At 39.7% G+C, this 24662-nt stretch overlaps 1 protein-coding gene across 3 annotated transcripts in view; it reads right to left on the reverse strand.

The window, feature by feature from the left end:
* Positions 1 to 22567, reverse strand: part of WDTC1 (WD and tetratricopeptide repeats 1) — an 87534-nt gene extending 64967 nt beyond the window's left edge. The window contains exons 1-2 of one of the 3 annotated variants that reach the window (XM_037828041.1): positions 22296 to 22567; positions 3692 to 3839 (exon numbers count right to left, since the gene is read on the reverse strand). In XM_037828041.1, coding sequence (XP_037683969.1) covers positions 3692 to 3739 — 48 coding nt within the window. In that variant the 5' untranslated portion in view covers positions 3740 to 3839; positions 22296 to 22567. Of the gene's footprint in view, positions 1 to 3691; positions 3840 to 10720; positions 10741 to 22295 lie in introns of those variants that run through there. The other 2 variants (XM_037828040.1, XM_037828039.1) reach the window with 2 other exon arrangements.
* Between the last annotated feature and the right edge of the window lie 2095 nt (positions 22568 to 24662).

Genomic DNA, 24662 nt, shown 5'->3' on the forward strand with positions numbered 1-24662 from the left:
AACAGTTTATTCGTATAGGTCCTGGGAAGGGATAAGAAGCTCACAGGAAAGGAAAAAAACATCCCAACTAAATGTGAATGCAATTGGGAACTAAACAGGATAAAATAATCATCATGACATATTAGTTTCAGAAAAGTAGTTCTATAGCAAGCATTCCCTGCCCCCCCTTTTCTTTCTGGTTGACAATATCATCACATACTTGTGGAGAGAATATAGAGATCAAGTATTAAATGGCGTTAAATCGTTTATTTAAAAACAACTTAGCTGAAATGTGACTAAAAGAATGGGCCATATATAATACTTGCTTTAAACAATTAATATGCTATTAATTATATATTGATTCTTGCCACATCCATCAAACTATTCTTTTTTAACATGAGTTTTTCTTCAGTTAATAAAAGAAGGAAAGGAAACTTCCAGATAAGTACACAGAGGAAAGAGAAAATGTTTTTTTCTTATTAAAATCACCAAATCTCACTAAAAGGTAATGAAAGCAAAAAAAAAAAAAAAAATATGATTATAACCAACAAATTTGTTGAGCATTAACAATTTAAAAGTAAGATGGTGGTTTTGCTATAACTGCAGGTTAAAGATAGTTGAGTTCATAGCCACAAAAATTTACAACTGTAAAAGAAAAAATTGTAAAATGCTCAATTAGACTTTGAGAGTTTATTTTTAGATAGGTAGATGGCTCAAATAGTTCATTTATAAGGAATTACAAACCCCATGTTTTTAAATTAGTATAAAAAAGCTTATATCTTATTTTTTTAAGATGCAAAAGGAAGCAATTCAGGGTTTCTGATATATACAGTAGTATATCCCCTGTAATTTTCCCTTTTGTCTTAATCTTTAATATCTCTTGAAGAACACTTTAATTTTCACTCCCTAGTCCTTATCATTAGTATAACTTGTTTTTATTCACGTTAAAGGACATATACATAAATTAGTTAAACACCTTCAAGGGGAATGAAGTCAGTCTGTAAAAGGAAATGTTAGGTTTTTTCAAGGTAAGCTAAGGTGATGTGGAAGCATTTATCCAGGAAGAGAGCTGAACTGTCAGTATCTTAAATAGGGGAAGAGAAGGTTCTGTTTCTTAGTTCAGATGGAAGGTCCCTGTTGTATGCTGCCAACACTTAACTATTCACAGTGTGCTTAGTTTCTATTCTGTTTGTATACTCTTTGTTTGGTACTTTATTTAAAAATTACTTTTCTTCAACTAGCATACTTTCAAGGAAAGTGTTAATTATACTCCCTGTTAAATTATTTGGCAATGAATAAGTTATTTGAAAAGTTTTTTTTTTTTAAAAAACTGCTGACAGAAGAAGGAAGGAAAGGGGAAAGGAAATAGAAGGAAAGGAGAAAGGAAAGGAAAGAAAGAGAGGGAAGGAGAAAGAGGGAGTGCAGGAGAGGGAGGGAGGGAGGGAGGGGAGAGAGAAAGAAAGAGAGAGAGAATGAGAGAGAAAAGAGAGAGAGAGGGAGGGAAGGAGAAGGGAAGGAAGGAGGGAGGAAGGGGGCAGGGGGAAAAGGCACTTAAATTTTTTTTTTTAATTGAATTCAGTTTTATTGAAATACATTCACACACCACACAATCATCCATGGTATACAATCCACTGTCCACAGTATGATAACATAGTTATGTGTTCATCACCACAATCTATCTCTGAACATTTTCCTTACATCAGAAAGAACCAGAACAAGAATAAAAAATAAAAGTGAAAAAAGAACACCCAAATCATCCCCCCATCCCACCCCATTTGTCCTTTAGTTTTTATCCCCATTTTTCTACTCATCCATACACTAGATAAAGGGGGTGTGATCCACAAGGTCTTCACAATCACACTGTCACCCCTTGTAATCTACATTATTATATAATTGTCTTCAGGAGTCCAGGCTGCTGGGTTGGAGTTTGGTAGTTTCAGGTATTTACTTCTAGCTATTCCAATACATTAAAACCTAAGAGGTGTTATCTATATAGTGCATAAGAATGTCCACCAGAGTGACCTCTCAACTCCATTTGAAATCTCTCAGCCACTGAAACTATTTCGTCTCATTTTGCATCCCCCTTTTGGTCAAGAAGATACTCTCAGTCCTACGATGCCAGGTCCACATTCATCCCCGGGAGTCATATTCTGCATTGCCAGGGAGATTTACACCCCTGGGAGTTGGGTCCCACGTAGTGGGGAGGGCAGCGAGTTCACCTGTCGAGATGGCTCAGTTAGAGAGAGAGAGGGCCACATCTGAGCAACAAAGAGGTACTCAGGGGGAGACTCTTAGGCACAATTACACGCAAGTTTAGACTCTCCTTTGCGGTAACGAGCTTCATAAGGGCAAGTCCCGTGATTGAGGGCTCAGAACATCAAATCACCAGTCCCAATGTTTGTGACACCATCAACACCAGTCCAGGTGAGGATGTCCAACACATCCGCACCTTCCCCCAGATCCTCGGGGCTGGGGAGGGGGAGGCTGTAAATATATTTTTTAATATCTGCCCAAATTACTCTGGGATGTGTCACTATTTCACTCCAGCCTATACTAACCTACCGTATCTCACTTCCTATTCAAAGTTCCGTGCAATTGTGGTGTTTGAACAAATTGACTGTAGAGTTGTACCATTTAGAAAATTTAGATCCTGCACCAAATAGATATCTCTTCCCTTGGTCTCATATGGAAATTTTTTAATTAAAATTAAACCTTAACATTTTAAGCACTTAGCTTTTTTTTTTTTTTTTTTGATGGCTAAGTGCTTTTTATTAAACTTCAATGATAATATATACAAAAAATTAAAAGTTCTAAAAATTTCTATAACAAGCCAATAAATTGCTTTCTCATGTTTTGTTTTGTTTTGTTTGTTTTTTTGGGGGGGTTACATTCTCAAATCAGCCTGCAGACAGATCGACATTATTATTACTTAACAAACAGAAAACTGAGGCACAGAGAGGTAAAATGACTAAAGTCTTATAAGTAGTTAAGGCAGTGGTGAGACTTAAGCTCCTGACCTGACCTCAGCTTGAGACTCTTCCTACAGGAACACATCATGCTTTGGTTGAATCTCCTCCATTAAGCCTCTGTGCCCTCTTTACTGAGGGTTTCCCTGACAAAGCCTGGGGCTGGCTCACTAACGGATTGTGACTGCCCAGTCACCTATTCATCTCACAGGTACTGGAGTGTCTTCCAAATACAGACCACAGAGGACAGGTGCAGGCTTCAGTATAGGAGACCCTTGAATAAGAGAAGAAGAGTCTAAGCTGAACTGGGAGCAAGATTCCCCCAAGTACAATGAAGCAACTGGAACAACATAAAGAACTGGTATTTACTCCTCCTGACTCACTTTTCTGACACACACTCTACCTCTTCCCCTCCCCATCTCTCTCCCTCTCTCTTACACACACAAACACATATACACATATTACAACACACTGGTAGATTCCTTTCCTCACCAGCCTCCATTAATTTCAGCCAGCCAGGCACAAGTGCTGGGACAGAGAAGTCTTCATGAATTCCATGTTCTTGGGTAAAAGGAAAGCGGATGTCAAGAGACCTTGATTCTAGTCCTGTGTTTGCCACTAACTACTTATGTGACTTTAGGCAAGTCACCAACTCTAGACCTCTGTTTCTTCATCTGTGGAATGAATCTGTAATCAGTGGGGAAGAAAGAACATCCTGCTCTGGTTCAGAGGCCTGGGCTGCTTACCTTGATCTGCCTACAGATGAGGTCTCTAGTTATGTTGACTTTTGCCATCTTCTCTTAAAGTGTTCAACTGAAGGAAGCTATAGGAGGATCTTCAGGACCCTTGAGCATTCCAGCCAAGCCCAGGTCCACAAGATACACATTTAATCACCTGGGGAAAAAAACATCATCAAACCTTGGGGAGATGGAATAAGGTGGCTTCAGAGCCCTGATTCCACCCCTGAAACATCCCAGCAGCCCACCCAGCCCGTGACCGATGGCGTGGTAGGCCAGCCCTGTTGACAGTGCTGAAGAACCCCTGGAAGGGGTGAGGGTGGGGACAGTGGCTCACAGCCACAAGGAGCGTTGGAACAAACACTGAAGGGACCACGTATGCTTCACCAGAAAGTGAGGGATTAGATGTGAGTATGAAGGAAGATGGTAGCATATCCTGAAAGTAAGAACAATGCACATAGCTATTATAAGATGTCACTTTACTTGCTCAGTGTTAAGAATCTTTAACTACGCTTCCAATATCTGTGTGGCTCGCCCCAAACCAATCAGTATCACAGACAGAATACTCAACCCCCTAACTGATTCACAGAGTCAAAGAGCAGAAAGTAAATGTAATGGTAATCACGTCCAAGGTCCAAACGATGAAGAAATCCTTCTCCAATGCCCTGATAGGAAGGCATCGGTCTAACCACCTATTGAAGCAATCTATTCCTTTGTCATATAACTTTGACTGTTAGAAAAGCTGAGTAATCTTATTTCTGAGAATTTATAAGAAATTCAAAATACAAGAAATAAATAGCTTTCTACCAAAACATATTCATCACATATTTCAAAATAGCCAAAATAAATAAATAAAGCCACTCAAGTTGCTAATAATAGAAGAATGGTTCATATACAGCCTTATATTATGTAGACATTAGAAAAGCTAATTATGAAGGATAAATGCTTATGTCATATCAGAATGTTTATATAATATTTTACACAGCTTACTCAATAAACACCATTATCACCGCTATATTTTTAAAAAGGAAGTATACAAAATATTAATAATAGCTGTCTTTTTCCTGGAGGGATGGGGGTAACTGAAAGTGGGTATGTAGTACAACCTTTTTGGTTTGTAGAGACAGCCCATCAATAAAAGCTGCTTCCTCCAGTGGGGGAAAAAAAAACTGTCTTATGGTAATAGCATGGCTAATTTTTTCCCTTCTTATTGATGTTTTCAAAATATTTCTATAAAAACACATTAATTTTGCAATTAAAAAAAAAAAACCCAAACCAGGTTTTTTAAAGGAAGTTCTTCCTATTATTTCTACCTTTTGGTCCAGGTTCTACCTCCAGAGTCACACAGGAGGTCTAGTCTTTCTTTTCCATGTGCTATCAGGGCCTACCAGGCATCCCTGCCAAACCCCCCCAGCCCCAGCCAGCCTGACCTCCTGAGGCTGCTTATGCATCTCCTGGCCCTGGCTTCCCTCCAGCCAGCCTCTCTGCAGCTTCCTAGTGTAACCCCCTGAAGTCATACCTTCACCACCTGATCTGTGAGTAAATCCTTTCCTTTCCCTTGGCATTTAACCACAAAGGGAACTCTATATCTTAACACTATGTTATTGCAGATATATATTTTTTCCTTTAGTGCTAGGCCCAGAGTAAGACAATAAAAATCTGCTGGCTAAAAAAATACATAGAGAAAGTAGATTAGAGGTTACTAGAGGCTGGGGGAAGGGGAATGGGGAGTTATTGCTTAATGGATGCAGAGTTTGTTTTGAATGATGAACAAGTTTTGGTAATGGATGGTGGTGATGGTAGCACAATACTGCAGGCATAATTAATGCCACTGAATTGTACACTTAAAAATGGTTAAAATGGCAAATTTCATTATATATATGTTAGCACAATAAAAAACTAACTTGAAGGATGATTAGATGTTCCCATTTAGCCTTGGATCTTTGGGGCTAACATCTTCATGATCTATTTTGGGATCACAAGTTCTTAAACGGGCAAGAACCTTCCCTTAAAATTTGGAAGTCACCAGCATCATATCTTAGTAAGCATTACCAGAAAGATGTGGAAGTTGCTGGTATGTCTATCGTAGCACTATTTAGAGTCACAAACCCTGCATGTACCAAGAACATCCATGGATGCCAGCTGAAAACTACAGTTCTGTGATGGCCTCTGGCCTTCAAATTAAAAATATGAATTTGTCTCTCCAAATAGGCATTCATTTCAGTGACTCAGAGCCAAAGGAAGCATTAGAACAAACACAGAAAGGGCCATGTATACTGCACCCAAAAAAAGGCTCATTCCTTAACCCCAATACCCTTCTCCTTGGAGGACTGCTGTGAAAGTCAAATGAAATAATATAAGTGAAAAGTTTTTTCTTTAATTTTATTTTGAAAAGAATATAAATGTTATTATCTGCTAAGAGATATTAATTTGCCAAAAATTATGCACTTACTATGTGCCAGGCATTGTGCAAGTGCTATATATATATATATATTCACTCACTTGTCCACCCACCCATCCATCCATCCATCCCACAAATGAGAAACAGAAGCTCTTTGTACATGTCAAGTATGTTACAGGCCAGGAGATACAGCAGTAAACAAAAGGCAAGGTTCTTGCTCTCATAGTGCTTAAACTCTAGTAGGAGGGTACAGATAATAATAATAATACAAATAAAATATCCAGTAGTGAAAAGTGCTATGATGAAAATAAAACAAGTTGATGTGAGACTGGAGAGCAACTTTTAGACTTGAGGTCAAAGATACAGTGGATTTGTAGAGTTTTCTGCTGCCCAGCATTTGAGCCTCTTTCCATATTTTGGAAATTCCCCATCTTTTGAGTCTGGTGGGAGGCAGAGCCCCTCCCACTATGAGGTAAGAATACTGGAGATTGAGATTTTCTTTCTGAGGCTCCCTTGTAGCTAGAGTGTGCACACATGGCCCAGGCTATGGCAACCAGACACACTGGCTCCAGACCTTGAACTGGGATCTGGTGTTACAGAATTAGAGGACCATGGATAATCCACAGTGACAGCAAGGAGTGGTTATAGTGGCCATGAAGGTCCAGTGCAGCTGTTGGTAGTGGCGTAAGCTGTGTAAATGGTGGTGGCAGTAGTGTCCTCAATGGACTGTGAATGATTTTGGCTGTGATTCTGGCTACTGCCCAGTTTCTCTTGTTCCAGCCCATATTTTAAGCCTGGCTCTGTGACCTTCCTAGATGTTTTGTGAGTTTCCTTAATATTCTTTCAATAATCAGCCAGAGTTGGTTTCTGTTGCTTACAACAATGAATCTTGTCTGATGCAGAGGGACTCTCTGAGAAGATGACATTTAAGCTAAAACATGAATGACAAGAGGAAGCAAAGAACTGGGGTAGGACTCTTCTGGGGACACCTAGTGCTAACACCCTAAGGAAGAGTAGTTTGAAAGCTTACATAATCATACTCAATGGTGAAAAATTGAGAACTTTTCCCCTACAGTCAGGAATAAGACAAGGATGCCCACTTTTGCCATTTCTATTCAGCACTGTACTGGATGTTCTAGCAAGAGAATTAGGCAAGAAAGAGAAATAAAAGGCATCCAAATTGTAAAGGAAGAAGTAAAATTATCTTTATTCACAGATGACATTATCTTATATCCAGGAACCCCAAAAGAATCCACAAAAAGCGTTAGAACTATTAAATAAATTCAGCAAAGTTGCAGATGCAAAATCCACTCATAAAAATCATATATTCTATACACTAGCAAAAACAAACAAACAAACAAACAAACAAAACCCAAAAAACCCAACAATCTGAAAAGGAAATTCAGAAAACAATTCCATTTACAATAGCATCAAAAAGAATAAGATACTAAGATACTTAGAAATAAATTTAAACAAGGAGACATAAGACTTGTATACTGAAAACTACAAAACATTGCTGAAAGAAATTAAAGAGAAACTCTAAATAAAGACAACCTATGTTCATGGATTGGAAGTCTTAATATTGTTAAGATGGAAATACTACCTAAAGCAACATACAGATTCAATGCAATCCCTATTAAAATTCCAACAGCGTTTTTGGCAGAAATGGAAACTTCCATCCTGAAATTCATATGGAATTTCAAGGGACCCAGAATAACCAAAATAGTCTTGAAAAAGAAGAACGAAGTTGGAAAACGCACACTTTCTACAAAGCTACCATAGTCAAAACAGTCTGGTTTTAGCATAGGATAGAATGGAATAAAATTAATAGCCTAGAAATAAACCCTCACATCTACGGTCAATTGATCTTCAACAAGAGTGCCAAGAACATTCAATGGGGGAAAATAGTCTTCAAATGGTGCAAGGAAAACTGGATATTCATGTCCAAAAGAATGAAGGCGGACCCCTACCTCATAACATATAAATATTAACTCCAAATGGATCAAAGATTTAAATTTAAGAACTAAAACTATAAAACTCTTAGAATAAAATATGGGGGCAAATCTTCATTTCGCTGGATTTGACAACAATTTCTTAAACACAACACCAAAAACAAAGGCAACAAAAGGAAAAAGAGGTAAACTGGACCCTATCAAAATTAAAAACTTTTGTCCAAAGGACACTATTAAGAAAATGAAAAGACAACCCAAGGAATAGGAGAAATTATTTACAAATCACAAATTTGAAAAGGGTTTAATATCCAGAATATAAAAAGAGCTGCTACAACTCAACAAAAAAAAGACAAATAACCCAATTAAAAAATGGGTAAAGGACTCGATTAGACATTTCTCCAAAGACAATATACAAATGGTGAATAAGCACATGAAAAGATGTTAAACATCATTGGTCATCAGGGAAAAGCAAATCAAAACACAGTGAGATACCACTCCACACCCACATGGATGACTATTATGGAAAAAAAAAAAACAGAAATAATAAGTGTTGACAAGGATGTGGAGCAATAGGAATCCTTATACATTGCTGCTGGCATTGCAAAATGATTCAGCCACTATGGAAATCAGTGTGGCAGGTCCTCAGAAAGTTGAAAATAGAATTCTCTTATGGCCTAGAAACCTCACTTCTAGGTATATACACAAAAGAATTGAGAGCAAGGACCTGAATAGATATTTGTACACCAATGTTTGTAACAGTATTGTTCACAATAGCCAGAGATGGAAACAATCCAAGTGTCCACCAATAGATGAATGGATAAACAAAATGTGGTACATACACACAATGGAATATCATTCAGCCATAAAAAGGAATGAAGTTCCAATGCATGCTACAGCATGGACAAACCTTGAAGACATCATGTTGGGTGAAATAAGCCAGACACGAAAGGACACATACTCACTTACATGAAATACCTAGAAGAAGCAAAACTCACAGAAACAGATAGTAGTTTTTAGGTTACCGGAGGCCAGAGGGGTGGGATGGGAAGAGGGAATTATTGCTTAATGGGTGCAATGCAGAGTTTCTGCTTGAGATATGAAAGAGTTGGAATAATGGAAACTGGTGATGGTAGCATAATATTATGAATGTAATTAACACTACTGAATTGTACAATTGAAAGTGATTAAAATGGATAATTCTGAATTGTGCATTTGTTACAACAATAAAAAGTTTTTTTTTTTTTTAATGGGCAAAGGACTTGATAGATATTTCTCCAAAGAAGAAATACGAATTGCCAATAAGCACATGAAAAGATGCTCAGCATCATTAGTCATTAGGGAAATGTAAATCAAAACCACAATGACATACCATTTTACACCCATTCAAATGCTGTAATCAAAGAAACAGAAAATAACAAGAGTTGGCAAGTATGTGGAGAAATTGGAAACCCTTGTATATTGTTGGTTGGAATGTACAATGGCATAGCCACTGTGGAAAACAATGCGACAATTCCTGAAAAGGTTAAACACAGAATTATCATATGAACCAGCAATCCTATTCCAAAGAATTGATACAGGGACTCAAATACTGTATGCCATGGCAGCAATATTCACGGCAGCAATATTCACAATAGCTAAAAGTGGAAAAAACCTAAGTGTCCAAAAACAGATGAATGGGATAAACAAATGTGGTACGTATCTATATAATGGACTATTATTCAACCGTAAAAAATGAAGTTCTGTACATACTACAATATGGATGAACCTTGAAAACATGCTAAATGAAATAGCCAGACCACAAAAGATAAATCCTTTATGATTCCACTTATATAGATATCTCAATAAGAATATTCAGAGACATTAGAATGTAGATCAGTGGTTACCAGGGCCTGGGTAGAAGAGGAATGAGGATTTATTGCTTAATGGATCAGAGTTTGTTTAACGAAATGAAAAAAATTTTGGAAATAGATAGTAGAGACAGTTGTACAACTTTGTGAATGTAATTAATGCCACTGAATTGTACACTTAAAAATTGTTAAAATGGCAAATTTTATGTTATATATATTTTATAATTTTAAAAATGTAAAAAAGAGTTTATATGGTAAAAGTTATTATCATTCTCATTATATAGATGAGGAAACATTCAGGGACATGAAGCAATTTTCCCAGTGCCACAGTTGATAAACTAGAGTTAGAGCAGAGATTCAAACCCAGAGCTGTTTGATTCCAAAGACCACACTCTTAACTATGAGTTACTATGTAACCACTGAATTTCCAGAGTAACAATCACTATGAGACTCACTTGAAGAAAAGAGCCAACTAAATTGCCACTATTTCTTCACTGATTTTCTTAAAATGGTAACTGTATTTACTAGGTAAATTTACTAGAGAATTTACTAGGTTTCAAGCGCTGTGCAAAACACGGGGAATACAGAGATGAAACAGAACCTATATAAAGTGAGTTCAGAATCAAAGGCAAGGAGGGTTAGCTAAGACTGATGTGCTGCTTGGAAATCCTAAAAGGAACATGAGGAGGAAAAAAAACAAACAGACGAATAAAAAACTAATGCAATTCATGTAAATGGTAAAATGGAACTTGGGATTTAAAACAGCATCAAATATCAAACTAGTAGGCAGTGTTTTTTTTTTTAAAAAAAAACAAAAACAAAAAGAAATTTAACATACCAGTTGCACAGTTAGTACTCTGATGAACAATTTTGCTCCCATTCTGAGAAGAAATGATAGCACACTGGCAGACAGCTCATCCTGGTGCTTGGCTCCACCTTCTCCCCTCTCAAAGAAACAAGGATGCAGTGACTTTCCACAAACTTTTACAAGCAGATAAGCATAACTGGAAACACTTCTAAGGAGATACTACTTAAAAGGTTCACATCAGGAGGGAAACACCCTCAACTCTACCAAGGGGCATAACCTGTTCCATACTTCAGTGCAAAAGTCTCTCAAACATGAAAATTCAGATCAATAGATCAATAGTTATTTGAAGAAGGATGAGGAGATTTAATCATGATCAAATTTTAAAAGTATTTTTTTAAGGAGGGCTCTGAGCTAGTCAATTCTAGAGTAAAGAACTCATCAATACGAAAAACTATCAAAGAAAGATTTGGAATTGACACAAAGAAGTTATATATTTGACCAAACACTAGAAAAGACTACAAGGGGATTTCTATCTCTGGTGCAGCATACAAACTGTATAATGTTCAGTTCTGTCCAGAGGCAAAAAAAAGCTGAAATAAATGACCTCAAGAGTTCGTAAAATAAAATTTTCAATGCCTATTATGCACTGCTAGACTTTTTTAAAAATTAATTTTATCGAAAAAATAAACAAACAAATAAAATAACACTGTGCTAGACTTTAAAAGCAGAGATCAAGCCAAACACAAACACTTCCCCCCTTCAAGAGCACAGAAAATAGTTATCATTAACTAAATACCAGTCGCACCAAGGCTATTGTAATGAGAGCACCACAGAGGGACTGAAAGAGGGTAATTTAACTGGATGACCAAAATGAAAAGGTAGGATAGAAAATTCAGAAAGAATAAGTCAAATCTTGTTTTTACTTGTTTATTCACACATCTTAGATCCTCTAAACACAAAAATAATGGTTGGGGAAACAAAGTAAACATGAAAATAAAGCAAGAAAGAACACTTGGAAAGCATCAATGGAAAATGGAGCCTTTAACAGATCACAAGCAACTTTGACAGTGTATTCTTCATTCTAAGAAGTGCACAGTTAAATATACACTAATATTCAAAGTTAAAACACTAATAAAATTGAGGGCTAATTTGTTTGCAGAGCAGGAATGCTCAATAACTTTCTCTAACTAGACTATAAAGGTTTAAAGATGGCACCTACTATAATTTAGGAGACTGAAAGCCAGCTCTTAATGAAAAGGAGGAAGAAGGATGCTGATTCTTGGGAGCCAGGAATATGAGATATGAAAACACCTAAGGCACAGAGAAAACATACAACAGAATGCTATATAGGAAAAATGAGCTGCTACGCCAATGTTACACTTCCCAAAAGGTATTCAATTCCTGGAGCTCTAAAATGCCTAGCATGCCATCACGTTACCCCATCCCTTCCGCCAACTTTTTTTTAAAATCTTATGTTTTATTGTAGAATACAACAAATATACATAGAAGTGATAACTTTCCAAGTGCAATTTAACAAGTAGTTAGAGAGCAAATTTCAAAGAATGTTACAGGTCACAGTTCCACAGTTTTAGTTACTTCCTTATTGTGAAATATAACGTGCAAAAAGGTAATATCTTTCAAAGTATGATTTAACAAGTAGTTTTATAGGAAATTTCCAAAAATGTTATGAGTTACAGTACCATAGTTTCAATTATTTCCTTATTCCTTGCACCAACTTTTAACCCAGACTACCGAGAAACTTTCTTCTATGGGCATATTTTATCGTACAGGAAGCTAGTAATAAAATAAAATTAAATTAGCAGCTTGACTTGGGAGAAACAGTTTATTTTACAATATAAAGGGTACCAGTAACATGACAACCTAATGTTAAGAAGCATTAGAACAATGAGTACAATGAGTACGCAAAGGTACTCATCTGGAACCAAGGCTTGAATGGTAACATCCAAACAAACATGAGGAACTACCCATTGTCCTTGTTTGGGCTCTGAATAATGTAGCAGAAAGAGAAACAGAATTAAGACAGGCACTTGGGCCTGAATTCCAGCCTTGTTATTCTGCCAAACTAGTACTTTTTGGGCAAGTTACTTAACTTTTCTGAGTTTCAATTTCTTCATTTGTAAAATAGGAATGGTAATGAGTTGTTGTGAGGCATAAATAATAACATAAATATCAAAGTACAAAATAGTACCTGGATCATACTAGGTATTCAACAAATGTTAGTCAAAACTGAACTCTACCAAGACCTGATAACTCCTGTTCCATATATGCTTAGTGAGTGGCAGGGGTTACAACATCTCTCTCTCACCTCCCTCCCAGAGAGGCAGAGCTGGCCTTGGGCATTCCAGTGCAGGATGCTGGGGCACACGGTGGTGCAGGATACCTTTATCACCTTTGCCAGCTTTGAAACACAAATTCAGGAGGAAAAAAGTGGCTATTAAAAACAAAGAGACTCCGCACAACAACTTTTACATGAAAGCTTTTAGCATCATTATCCGCAATAGGCAAAATGTGGAAACAACCCCCAAATCCATCAACTGATGAATGGATAAACAAAATGAGATCTATCCATACAATGGAATGCTATTTGGCCAGAAAAGGGAATTAAGTACTGATGTGACAACATGGGATGAACTTTGAAAACATTAAGCCAAGTGAAAGAAGCCAGTCACAAAAGATCACATATTGTTTGATTACATTCATATGAAATGTCCAGAATAGGCAAGTCTATAGAAACAGAAAGCAGATTAGCATTTGCTTAGGGCTGGTGGGGATGAGGGGAAAGGGGTATTAGTAAATGAGATGGAGTACTTTTTTTTTTGAGGTGAAATTCACTCAACATAAAATTAACCATTTTAAAGTGTACAGTTCAGTAGTATTTGGTATATTCACAATGATGTGAAACTACCACCTCTATCTAGTTCTAAAACAGTTTCTTCACTCCAAAGTAAAACTCCATTATCCATTAAGCAGTCACTCTGCAACCCTCCCGACCCCAGCACTTGGCAACCGCCAATTTCCTTTCTGCCTCTATGGATATACCTATTCTAGATATTTCATATAAATGGAATCATACAATTTGGGGCCTTTCTTGTCTAGCTTCTTTAGCATAGCAAGATGTTTTCAAGGTTCATCCACTTTGCAGCATGTATCAGTGTTTTGTTGCTTGTGGTGGCTAAAAAATATTCCTTTGATTCATCCATTGAAGGAATGGACATTTCGGCTGTTTCCATATTTTGGCTATTATGGATAGTGCTGTTATGAACATTCGTGTACAGGTATTTGTTTGATTATCTGTTTTCAATTCTCTGGAGGTATATACCTACAAGTAAAATTAACTTTCTGAGGAACTGCCAAACTGCTTCTCACAGCAGCTATACCATTTTACATTCCCATGAGCAATGCACAACAGTTCCAATTTCTCCACATCTTCTTCCAGACTTCCTATTTTCCATTTTTGTTTTTGCTTTTTGTTGTGTGTGTGTGTTTTACACCCACATCCTAGTGGGTGTAAAGTGGTATCTCATTGTGGTTCAGGTTTCTTTTTGAGGTGATGAAAATGTTCTAAAATGGACTGTGGTGATGGTTGTACATATCTGCGAGTATACTAAAAACCACTGAATTTCACGCTTTAAATGGGCAAATTGTATGATATGTGGATTATATCCCAAGAAAGCTTTATGTAAAGAAAACAAAAAATGAAGGAAGTATTGACACAGCATGGATGAATCTCAGACATTATGCTGAGTGACAGAAGCCAGACATGCAGGCAAAACTACAGTGAAAAAAAAAAAATCAGAACAGTGTTGCCAGGAGGCTTGGGGATTGACAAAGTAAGGACACAAGAACTTTCTAGAGAGATAGGAAGGTTCTATATCTTGATAGGTATATGGGTTCCTTGAGGTATATTCATTTGTTAAAACTGCACAAACAAGACTTGTGCACCTCAGTGAATGTAAATTTTACCTAAAAAAAAAAAAAATGGTGTGGGGGTAAGCAGTGGGAACTGGTGTAGGTAACAAGAATGGCACAATGTTGACAGTTGCTGAAATGGGAGGATGGGTGCATGGGGGTTCATTATTATTATACTATTCTGCTTACTTTGTATATATTTGGAGTTCTTCCTAATAAAGTTTGCTTCTAATCTTTCTTTTCTATTATAAAGTCATTAAAACATAGAAGACTGATTAATGAAATAGAAAACCATTCACTATGTATGGTTAACAAATCAGATTTAAGACGGATCCCAGTCTGGGGGAAGGAGGGGCTGGGAGACAAACCAGAAGGTGTACATATCTATGATGATATGACTAGAAAGATATGCAGCAAAATGTTATCCAGTGGTCATCTCTATGGTAGGACCACAGGTTATTTTATTTTGTTTCTTTCTATTCATCTGTATTTTCCAAATTTTCAACAGTAAATATTTATTATTTTTATAAATAATGTAGAAATAGTAGTTAGGACCTCTGGACTGAAAGAAACTTGAATTTGAATCTAGCTCTACTAACTAGGCTATATGTTCTTGGGCAAAATTACTTACCTTCTTTAAGTGCCTGGTTTTTGTCATCTCTGCAGTAGGCATATGTAATAATATCCATCTCATATGACTATCAGGCATTAAATGAGCTAATACACTGTAAATCACTCAGCATATGGTAAGTGTTCAAGAAACACTGGTTAGTTCTTCATCTGTTACATGGAGACAATTTTGTTACTTGAGTCACCATATTTATTTTTAAAATTTTCACTATCAAAAATACAAAAATTCAGTAAACATGAAAAATCTGAGAATATTTTCCTTAGGCTGTCATAAGACTGTACCCCCAGTTTTATTTTACTTCAACTTTAGAAAAGTCTGATTATTGAGATGCATGTGCCCCCAAATGGCTGAGAGTAAATAAAACAAGAAAGGCATAAGTTGTAAAGCTAAGGGCATGCAATCTCCAAGAGAAAGTCTCAGAAATACCCAAAGTAGACTCTTCATAGGGTTGTTGTGAGGATTAAACAGGATAACTGAGACACCTAAATGCTTACTAAGTACAATACTTGTACAGCAATGTTCATAGCAGCACTATTCACAATAGCCAAAAAGTGGAAACAACCCAAATATCCATCAACAGATGAATGGACAAACAAAACACGGTACATACATACAAGTATTATGTAATTAACACCACTGAATGGTATACTTGTAGTGGCTAAAATGTTAAATTTAGGTTGTATATATGTTACCAGACTATACAAAGAGTAAACCCTAATGTAAATTATAGACCAAAGTTAATAATATAAATATAATAACAATGTTTCATCGATTATATCACAGGGACCACACTAATGCAAAATGTTAATAGAGAAACTATGTGTGTGGGGGGTATGTGGGAACACTGTCCTTTTTGCATTTTTCTGCAAACCTACAACTCCTCTAATAAAAAAAATAAAAGAATGAAGTTCTGATAGAGGCTATAAACACGCATGAACTTTAAAAATATTATGCTATTGAAAGAAGCCAGTCACAAAAGACCACATATTCTATGGTTCCATTTATACGAAATGTCCGGAATAGACAGATCTACAAGACAGAAAGAAGATTAGCGGTTTCCGAGGGCTGAGGAAGGGCATAGGATCATCGCAGAGTGATAGCTAAAGAGTATGGGGTTTCTTTTTGGGGTGATGAAAATGTTCTGGAATTAGATAGTGGTAGTAGTGGCACAACTTTGTGAATATATTAAAAACCACTGAATCTGTACACTTTAAAAGGGTAGATTTTATGGTATGTAAATTTTATCTCAATTAAAAAGAAAAAAGTCCCTAAAATCTTTCTTCTTTTTTCTACCTTAAAATCACAACTTAGGAAAAGAAAATTCAGTTGTCATCCTTTTCTTTACCTGTTTTCTACCTTGAGCAGTAATATTTATGCGGCTTCTCTTCCTCAAAAGACTAAAAGCCTCCTGAGGGTGAGCTCCTCATCTGACTCACCTACCAATCTCCCTAGTTCTCAGGTGTAATGTGACCTTAGCAGGTGCCAATAAATAGTTGCTGAGTAAATAATAACATGACTACCTTGCAAATGTACAGTGTTTTATAGCTACCAAACAGCTTTTGTACATGTTTTTTTAATTTGAACTTCGCAATAATCCTGTGAGGAAGCTAGAAAGCTAATATCCTCATTTAACAAGAGAGAACTGAAGCACAGTGCTATGTCATACTGAGAAACACTGGACTGGGATCTAGGGTCTTGTACCCCAGCCCAGGTTCTGCCTCTGACTGGCTATATAATCCTGAGCAAGCCATTTTGCCTTCTCAACCTATTTCCCCATCTGTAAAATGAGAGGTAGACTCTGAAGGGCCACAAAACCCCCTCCAGTGCCAATATCCTACTAACATACTGCTAGTTAATAGTAAGTGGAGCTGGAGCCCAAGTCTTCTGTATTCTCTTTTCTCTGGACTCGCTGACTTCCACTGCAGGGAGGTGCCCCCAGCCAGATAACAAATGACCCCCTTTCAACATTCTGAATTATGCAAAAGATGTATGCAAGTTTCCTTTCACTCTGTAGTGGCTTTCCTACTGAGCACTCCTATAGAAAAGAATAAAATGCAACGAAATGAGGACTGAGTTGCACTTCCAACACATACAGTTCATTGGAAGTAGCATAATAAAATGAAAATATTTGGGCTGTGGAGTTTGACAGACCTAAGGTTCAAATCCCAGACTGCCCATCTGTTTTCTGTGTGATTTAATATTTCTAAAACTCAGTTTCCAAATCTGTAAAACAGGGAAGATAATACCTACTACTTTGCAGAGTGGTGAAGAATGGAAGAGCTATATGCGTAAAATGCCTGGCTTGACTCTGGTAAATAGTAACATTTAATTTTACAAGTGTTATCTTACGGGCTGCTCACAATGACCCTATGAGACAGATACTAACATTATCCTCTTTTTACAGGCAAAGGGTCTAAGGCACAGAGAAATTAATTTGCCTAAAGTAACACAGTTATTAAATGGAGAGTCAACCTAGTCTGACTCCAGAACTAAAGCCCTTTGGCCACTAAAAAATGGTTACTATCTTCAATCAGAACATGAACAATAGTCTTGCCTAAAATAAACTTTGTCTCTTACCTTTCCTAGGGTTAAACTAAGGAATCAAAATCAGCTTGACTCTGTCGGTCTCAAACACCAATTTAAAGTGTCATCTCAGAGTCATGGACTAAGTTGGCCCAGGGACAGCATCTGGGAAAAGTGCGTCTGGAAGGACAACTACACTGTCATCAGCAAGGCATCTTTGGAAAAGTTCTTTGCCACATTTGAGGCTTCTAGCACAAATGATCCCATTTGGGGCCGACTGAATTGTTCTCTGTGGAAGTCCATCCTAAGAAATGCTTCACTTTCTGGGACAGAATGGATGAAAACTCACCCTAACATCTCTTCTGCCCAAAGGGGCCCTGTGTTGCCATTTGAACTTTTGAAAAATTTTCCTTGATGTTTTCAGAACTTTGGTTTAGCCCACAACTACCTTAAGGTTGTGAAAGGGAACATATTTTTATAATGCTGTCCTCTATCACTGTATTCGAGCATCCACTGCCTTGGATTTTGCGTTTAACTTGATGTCTTTCTGAATCCTGCTGCAATTCAAACTACCGCTCATAGAGGAGCCTTTGCAATTTCACTCTCTAACCCTACTCCTGGCAAAAAGGCCAAGGGAAACTAAGCCAATCAATTTGGAAATGCTTCCTTTCTAACTCATTTGCAGCCGTGTTGCATACAACTGTTTGACTCAAGAGAGAGCCAGGTAAGCCACTGGCACCCAAATACTCCCCACAACTGACAAAGCGTCCTGACCAGAAATGACCTGCTCCCATTTAGATTCAGGGATCAGCAGTTTAATGCTTTCTGAAAATGGAATCTAGGGATAATGAAGGGCAAAATTTTACCCATGTCCTGATCTTAACACTGCCTCTGGAGAGCCCCTAGATAGCTTCCTGGGCAAGGTCCAGTCCTGCTCTTCCCCCCTAACTCATCCCTGATCCCCAAGGAAATGGGGTTAATACCTTCCCAGATGGCTACAGGGAGGATTAAGGGTCATTATTCTTGGCATCTAACTCTGTCACTGCTCTAACAGTTGTGACTTTGTCCATCCCAAAAAGACATTTAAAATAAAAATGTGAACGGTGACCCTTGAATCTGACTTTACAAGAGGGGGGTAAGAATTTCCCTTGCACAGGGCTTCGACATTGCCTCCTATATTCCAACCTGTTGGCCGCATCCTCCCTTATTTAGGCCTCAAATTTTTAAGGTATTAGTCACTAATGCCACAAAGCTCTTTGAAGAGTTGGCAGCTATTACTAATAGCAAAAAGAATGAGCCCCAGAACTCTCAGGGTTTTAGTCAGGCCCGAATTCACCCTGTGGAAGATAAAGTAGGACCCCTTTATACCCAACCCTGGCTCTCAGGGGACAATCATTGAGGTCTAGTGAAAAGCGTACATGACATCATTTAGTCCTCATAAATCTCCTGTAAAACAGGTACTGTCTTAAGCTTCATTTAACAGATGAGGAAACCACAACTCAGAGAGGACACATGACTTACCATAGGTCACACAGCAGACATGGGCTATGATTTCAGAAAGACCTGGATTTCCTTTTCAGCCTTACCATTGCTAGCTGTGTAATCTCCAGCACATTTCTTAACTTTTTTTGTAAAATGGGAATAATGGTAGTATCTACCTCATAGGGAATTTCTGAGGATTAAATGAGATATCATAGGAAAAGTATCTAGCAAGTGCCTGACACATAGTACTTATTCAATACATGTTAGTCTTTTACAGATCAAAAATGACAGGAGTTTGATATTATTTTCACACAATTAGAGAGTTAAAAAAAAAAAAACTAAAAGATTACTTAGTCCAATTATCTACTAAGTATGAACTCCTTTACCATATCCTTGATAAGAAGTTGCAAAGCTTCTTCTTGAATACCTCCAATGATGGGTAACCCACTCTTCATAAGCAGCCCATTTTGTTTTTAAAAAGCTAAATTCTTCCTATCAAGCCAAAATCTAGCATCTTGGAATTTCCTTCCTTTGATCCTAGTGCTGCCTTCCAGAATCACAGAGAAAGTTCAGTTTCCTTTCCACCTGACAATTCTTCAAGTATTTGAAGGGAGGTATCGTGTTCTCTAGGCACTTAGCTTTGATACTTTCAATTCTTCCTCATGTGTCACAATCCCAGAGGAAACTCAATATCACAACACAGACAGACCTGGATTTGAATTCTCATCCTTCCAGGTATTAGCTGTTTGACCTTAGGGAACTAACTTAACCTTTCTGAACCTGTTTCTTTATCTTTATAATAGGGATAATAATTCTTACCTCATAGGACAGCCACAAGGGTTAAATTAGATAAAGTAAGAATACCATCTAGCACAGTACCTTCAGTATATGCCAGTCACTTTTTAGGATGTATCCCAATTGGTAAATATCTCTCAAAGCATATTAGCTAGAATTAAGTGTAACACCAAGTAACCGGCTTCTGATGGCAAACGCCAGGGATTGGGTTTTTGAAGAGGTGATAGAGGTGATAGCTAATAAGAAAGCACAGCATAGGGTTCCAACAATCTGCAGTGGTAGCCTAAAGATGTAGTGGAGGACCTGGGAAGGTGAGGATGAAAGAAAAAAGGAAACAGGACAGATCATTAAACCAGTAACCCAAGAGAAAAGTCAAGTATCACCACCATATTACAAATTGTCTATTACTCTCTTTCTGAGACCCAGTGACTGTACATGTGGACCATATTCCCTAATTTAAAAGGAGAGAATAAAAACAAAAATAATTCACGAACAAGCCAAAGTTCTGGGTCTTCCCCAGCAGTTGGTCCCTCAGGATAGATCCCCAGGTGTTTGGCAGTGGGCTTCAAGATCTTCAGTTGTACCCTTCCAGATCCTGAAGCCCAGGTTTGTGAAAATACCCTACACAGGACATCCAGTGAATCAATACTGAGTTTCTTCCCCTTAGAAAAACTGCCAATTGTGTGACATCTCTAAAATTCAACACTGGCAAATCATCAATGTTAACACATTCTCTCTTTCCCTCAGTGACCCAAAGGGAGGAAGTTCCAGGCAGAAATGTGAATTGTTGGTCAATTATTCTGCAGGGTTGACTCAAAAGCACAGCTTCTACAAATTGAGATTTGACTTGAAGGTAAGTGCCCCCAAATAGATCAAAAGAGGGAAAGATAGCAGGACCCTAGAATTAATGCAAAAGTTTGTTTCCTGCCTGCCAATGAAATACAACAACCTCCACCAGAGAAATCCACTGTTAGTCTAGACTCAGCACAAAGAAGCCCCACTGATTTCTCCCTGATCTGTTAAAGAGGATCTGGTTATTATACTCAACAGCAAAGATTCAATTAAATCCATTTAAAAATATAAGAATTACAATGAAGAATAAGCCAGAACTCATTCCAGAAACAGCCTTATTAGTTCCTTCACCTTATGGGCAGAGATGTGCCACTCAAAAAGGACCTTAAGGTACAGAAAAGCCTAGTGCTGGTCACTGGACATACCTGTGCCCTAGATGGGGATTTTATAACACTTTTGAGTCAGAACACTGCTTCAGCCTTTGCTAAAGGGAAGACTTTACCACTTTATCCTGATCAGCCACCCCATCCTTGGGAAGAACTAGGAAGCTACAGCCACCCTACCAGGCTTCTAAACTCACAAACGTGAGGAAAACTTTCAAGTTGCCCTCCCATTACCCCAAGAGGTTAAAAGAGTCACAGCAGTTAGGAACTTTGGGGAAACAGTCAAATTAGGCTGTCAGAAATTGGTCTTAAGTCCCTATACCTCTTCTTTAGAGACCCTGGTAGTACACCTGCAGAGGAGAGCCAGAGGGCACGAAGCAAATTCAACCTAGCTGGCGAGGGGGCATCCCACTGCAGCTTTCAGTAACAAGAAATGAATCCTACTGGCTGGCAGTCTCCCTTCTATCTCCTCACTTCCTATTTACCCTTTGAAGTGAGTTCTGAAAATCCCATTCCCAAACAGAAGCCCTTTGTACAAGCACTACAGTCGCCGGGTGGAAACACCTTGGCAGACTTCAATTTTGGTGCCAGAATGGGCCACTGAAGGCATCTGCAGCTGCCAGAAGCCTGGACACAAGCATACACAGACACACAGAAAGGAAACTGAGAATGCAGGTCAAGTCACTTTGCCCTCTTGGCACTTCCACTGCCCTCTTCTTCCTGAGACCCGCGCCAGATCAGATGTCAAACAAAAACTCCGCAAAAAAAGTCCCGTGATGGGACGACTTCCACCTCGTCCACGGCAGAGCCTCCTCGGACTCCCACGTCCGTCCACCCACATCCCGACCAGCCCTCCGCCCCCATCCCGCCCCCGGCCCACTCCGTCCCCGCCCCAGCCAGGCCTGCCCCCTCCCGGGATAGCCCGTGGCCCTGATGCGGGCGGGCGGGCTCAGGCCCCCAGGCCGGCAGGGCTGGGGCCCGCCCGGAGCGGACGGCCCATGTGCTGGGGCTGCGGGAGCCGGTCCCCGTCTCGGCACCCGCGGAGGACAGGGGGCGGTGGCGACCGTACCTGTCAGGCCTCTTCCCCAGACCAGCGGCGGCGTAACTTCAGGAGCCCATGTCCGCCCGGGGGGCCCGGCCCCTCTCCCGGGAGGGCGGGCGCGGATCCCGGGGAGGGGGCTGGGGGTCCGGGCAGCTCTAGTCCCTTCCCATGCTCCCCGCCCGGCGCCTGGCCGGGGCCGGACAGCGCCTCCGCCCGCCCCTGCGCACCGCCTCACACCCGCGATCACACACACTCACACTCCCTCGCGCGCTCTCACACACGCACTCCCCTCCCTCCTCCTCTGTTTATCTCCTCCAGCTGTCTGGGGACCCAGGCGAAGCCCGACACCGCGCCTGCGCCACGTAGTCTCCGCCCCTGCCCCGCGCCTCACCGCCAGCGGCTACGCTACGGAGACGGCGCTCGGTCGTTTCCAGAATGGCGAGGCACCCCCTCCCGCGCCCGGTCAACGTCTGCCTGCCGGCGGCGCCTACTAACCTGCTAGTGGGGGAGTCCCGCACAGCCGCGGCCAATCCGCTTCGCCGCTGGCCGGCGGGGCAGCCAGTGAGCGGGAGGGAAAGCCGGGCTGAGCCCCGGGGCGTGCTGGGAGTCGTAGTTTTTCTCCGTCGAGGAGCTCCTGCGGAGCGGGCTCACCCTGCCCAGTTGCCATTAGTTACCCTGACGCACCTCCCACCCCACGTTCCGGTAAAGTGCTCTCTTCCGACCCTTTCTGGGACCGCTCACCCCTTGGAGCCAGAGCCCCACACAGCCCCCTGAGAGCCGCCTTAGGACTCCTTCAGAGCCCCAGAATTGCGGAACCCCTCAGTCTGGGGTCCCAGGGCCCCAGAAGACCGATCCTCAGCCTACTCCTTCCTGCTTTGGGGGCCTGCTGAAGAGGCACATTCCTGACTCTTGCCTCCCAGGCCTCTAGAAAAAAGGACAAAAGGGAATCCTTCACTGAGTGGTGTGGAAGGAAACCAGCCACACACACCCTGGGGACCCTCAAGATCCATCTGAGACTGGTGAAGGCACTGCTGTTCACACTCTCTGAGAAAGAGAGGCAGTTCCATCCTTGTGGAGTCCCAAGTCCGATGGAGGAGACACCCTTCCTCTCCAGAGAATTTCCGAAGGTGCTGAGGGAGGCAGACACCAGGGAGACACGAGGCCCCACCCTTGAAGAGCCCCAAATCAGAAAAAGAAGACATTGCCAATATCCTCTGAAAAGGATAATTTGCTACTCACCGGTGGGATGCCATTTGTCAGATAATAAAAATAATTTGCTTTTATTGAGCATTTGTTATGCATCAGGCACTGTACCAGGCACAGTCCCATGGATGGTCATATGGTTCATAAGGAACCAGGTTGGGATTCAAACCTTGATCTGTGTGACTCCAGAGTCTGGACTTTTGAACACTACCTGTCCCTTCTGTGAGAACAAGACACTCCCCACTCTCAGGAAGGACTGAATATACATATTTAGCATTTATATTTATCTCTCCCTGAGTTTATTGTTTTTATCTTCTTCCCATATTATGAGTGTGAGCTTGTCTGTGAACTCCCATGGGTGATTTCTACCCAGGTGGAGGAGTAAGAACCTACTCTTGTGAATTCAGCTTTGTGACATGGCTTTATCCTAAAAATGTTGTGGGTGCCTCTAGATTTCTTTGGGACCAGAAGAGAGCCTCAAGATCACATATTCTTAGCTCCTCAGGTTCAAGCTCCCACTTGATTAGGGTCACTGGGTTGACTGAATGGAATGAGAGCTAACATTTATTGAACATTTACCATGATAGAAAAGCATTTACCAATGAATTATGCAATTCTCTCACAGTGACACAGCTAGGAATTGGTGCAGATGGAGTTAAAGCCCGGATTATTCAAATCCAGAACTCACATTTTAAACTCTTGTTCTATGCTGGCAGTGTCACCAAGGATCTTTTCAAAACTGTCAGAGAAAGGTAGGTAATGTTTTTGTGACTCCTAGCATAGTCCCTAGCACATAGTAGACCCTCAGTTAATATTTGTTGCCAGAATTAATCTTTGTTGGTAGGGAATAGATTACAGGAAGAAGAATAAGAATTACAGCTTTGGGTACTATTTATTGATTATTTTCTATGAGGTGTTCACATATTCCCTCTCTCTCTCATCAATTTAAGAGAAAACTTTCTAACCAATAAAGCTGGGCTGCTTTGGGAGGTTGTGAGCTCCCCATCTCTGGTAGAATGATTTGTCTAGGATATCTAGAAACAATTATTGTATTGGGTAGAATGTTCTCTGATTTGGTTCAAATAAGGTTTGTGGCAATGAATGCAGCTACCTTTTCTCCCCTAAGAGAGTCAAATGATGCCTCAACTGATAGCCAGCTCCGCAGAAGTAGTCATTTTTCATCTCCTGATT

Source organism: Choloepus didactylus, chromosome 2 (assembly GCF_015220235.1).
Source record: "Choloepus didactylus isolate mChoDid1 chromosome 2, mChoDid1.pri, whole genome shotgun sequence".
In the NCBI taxonomy this organism is placed as follows: Eukaryota; Metazoa; Chordata; class Mammalia; order Pilosa; family Megalonychidae; genus Choloepus; species Choloepus didactylus.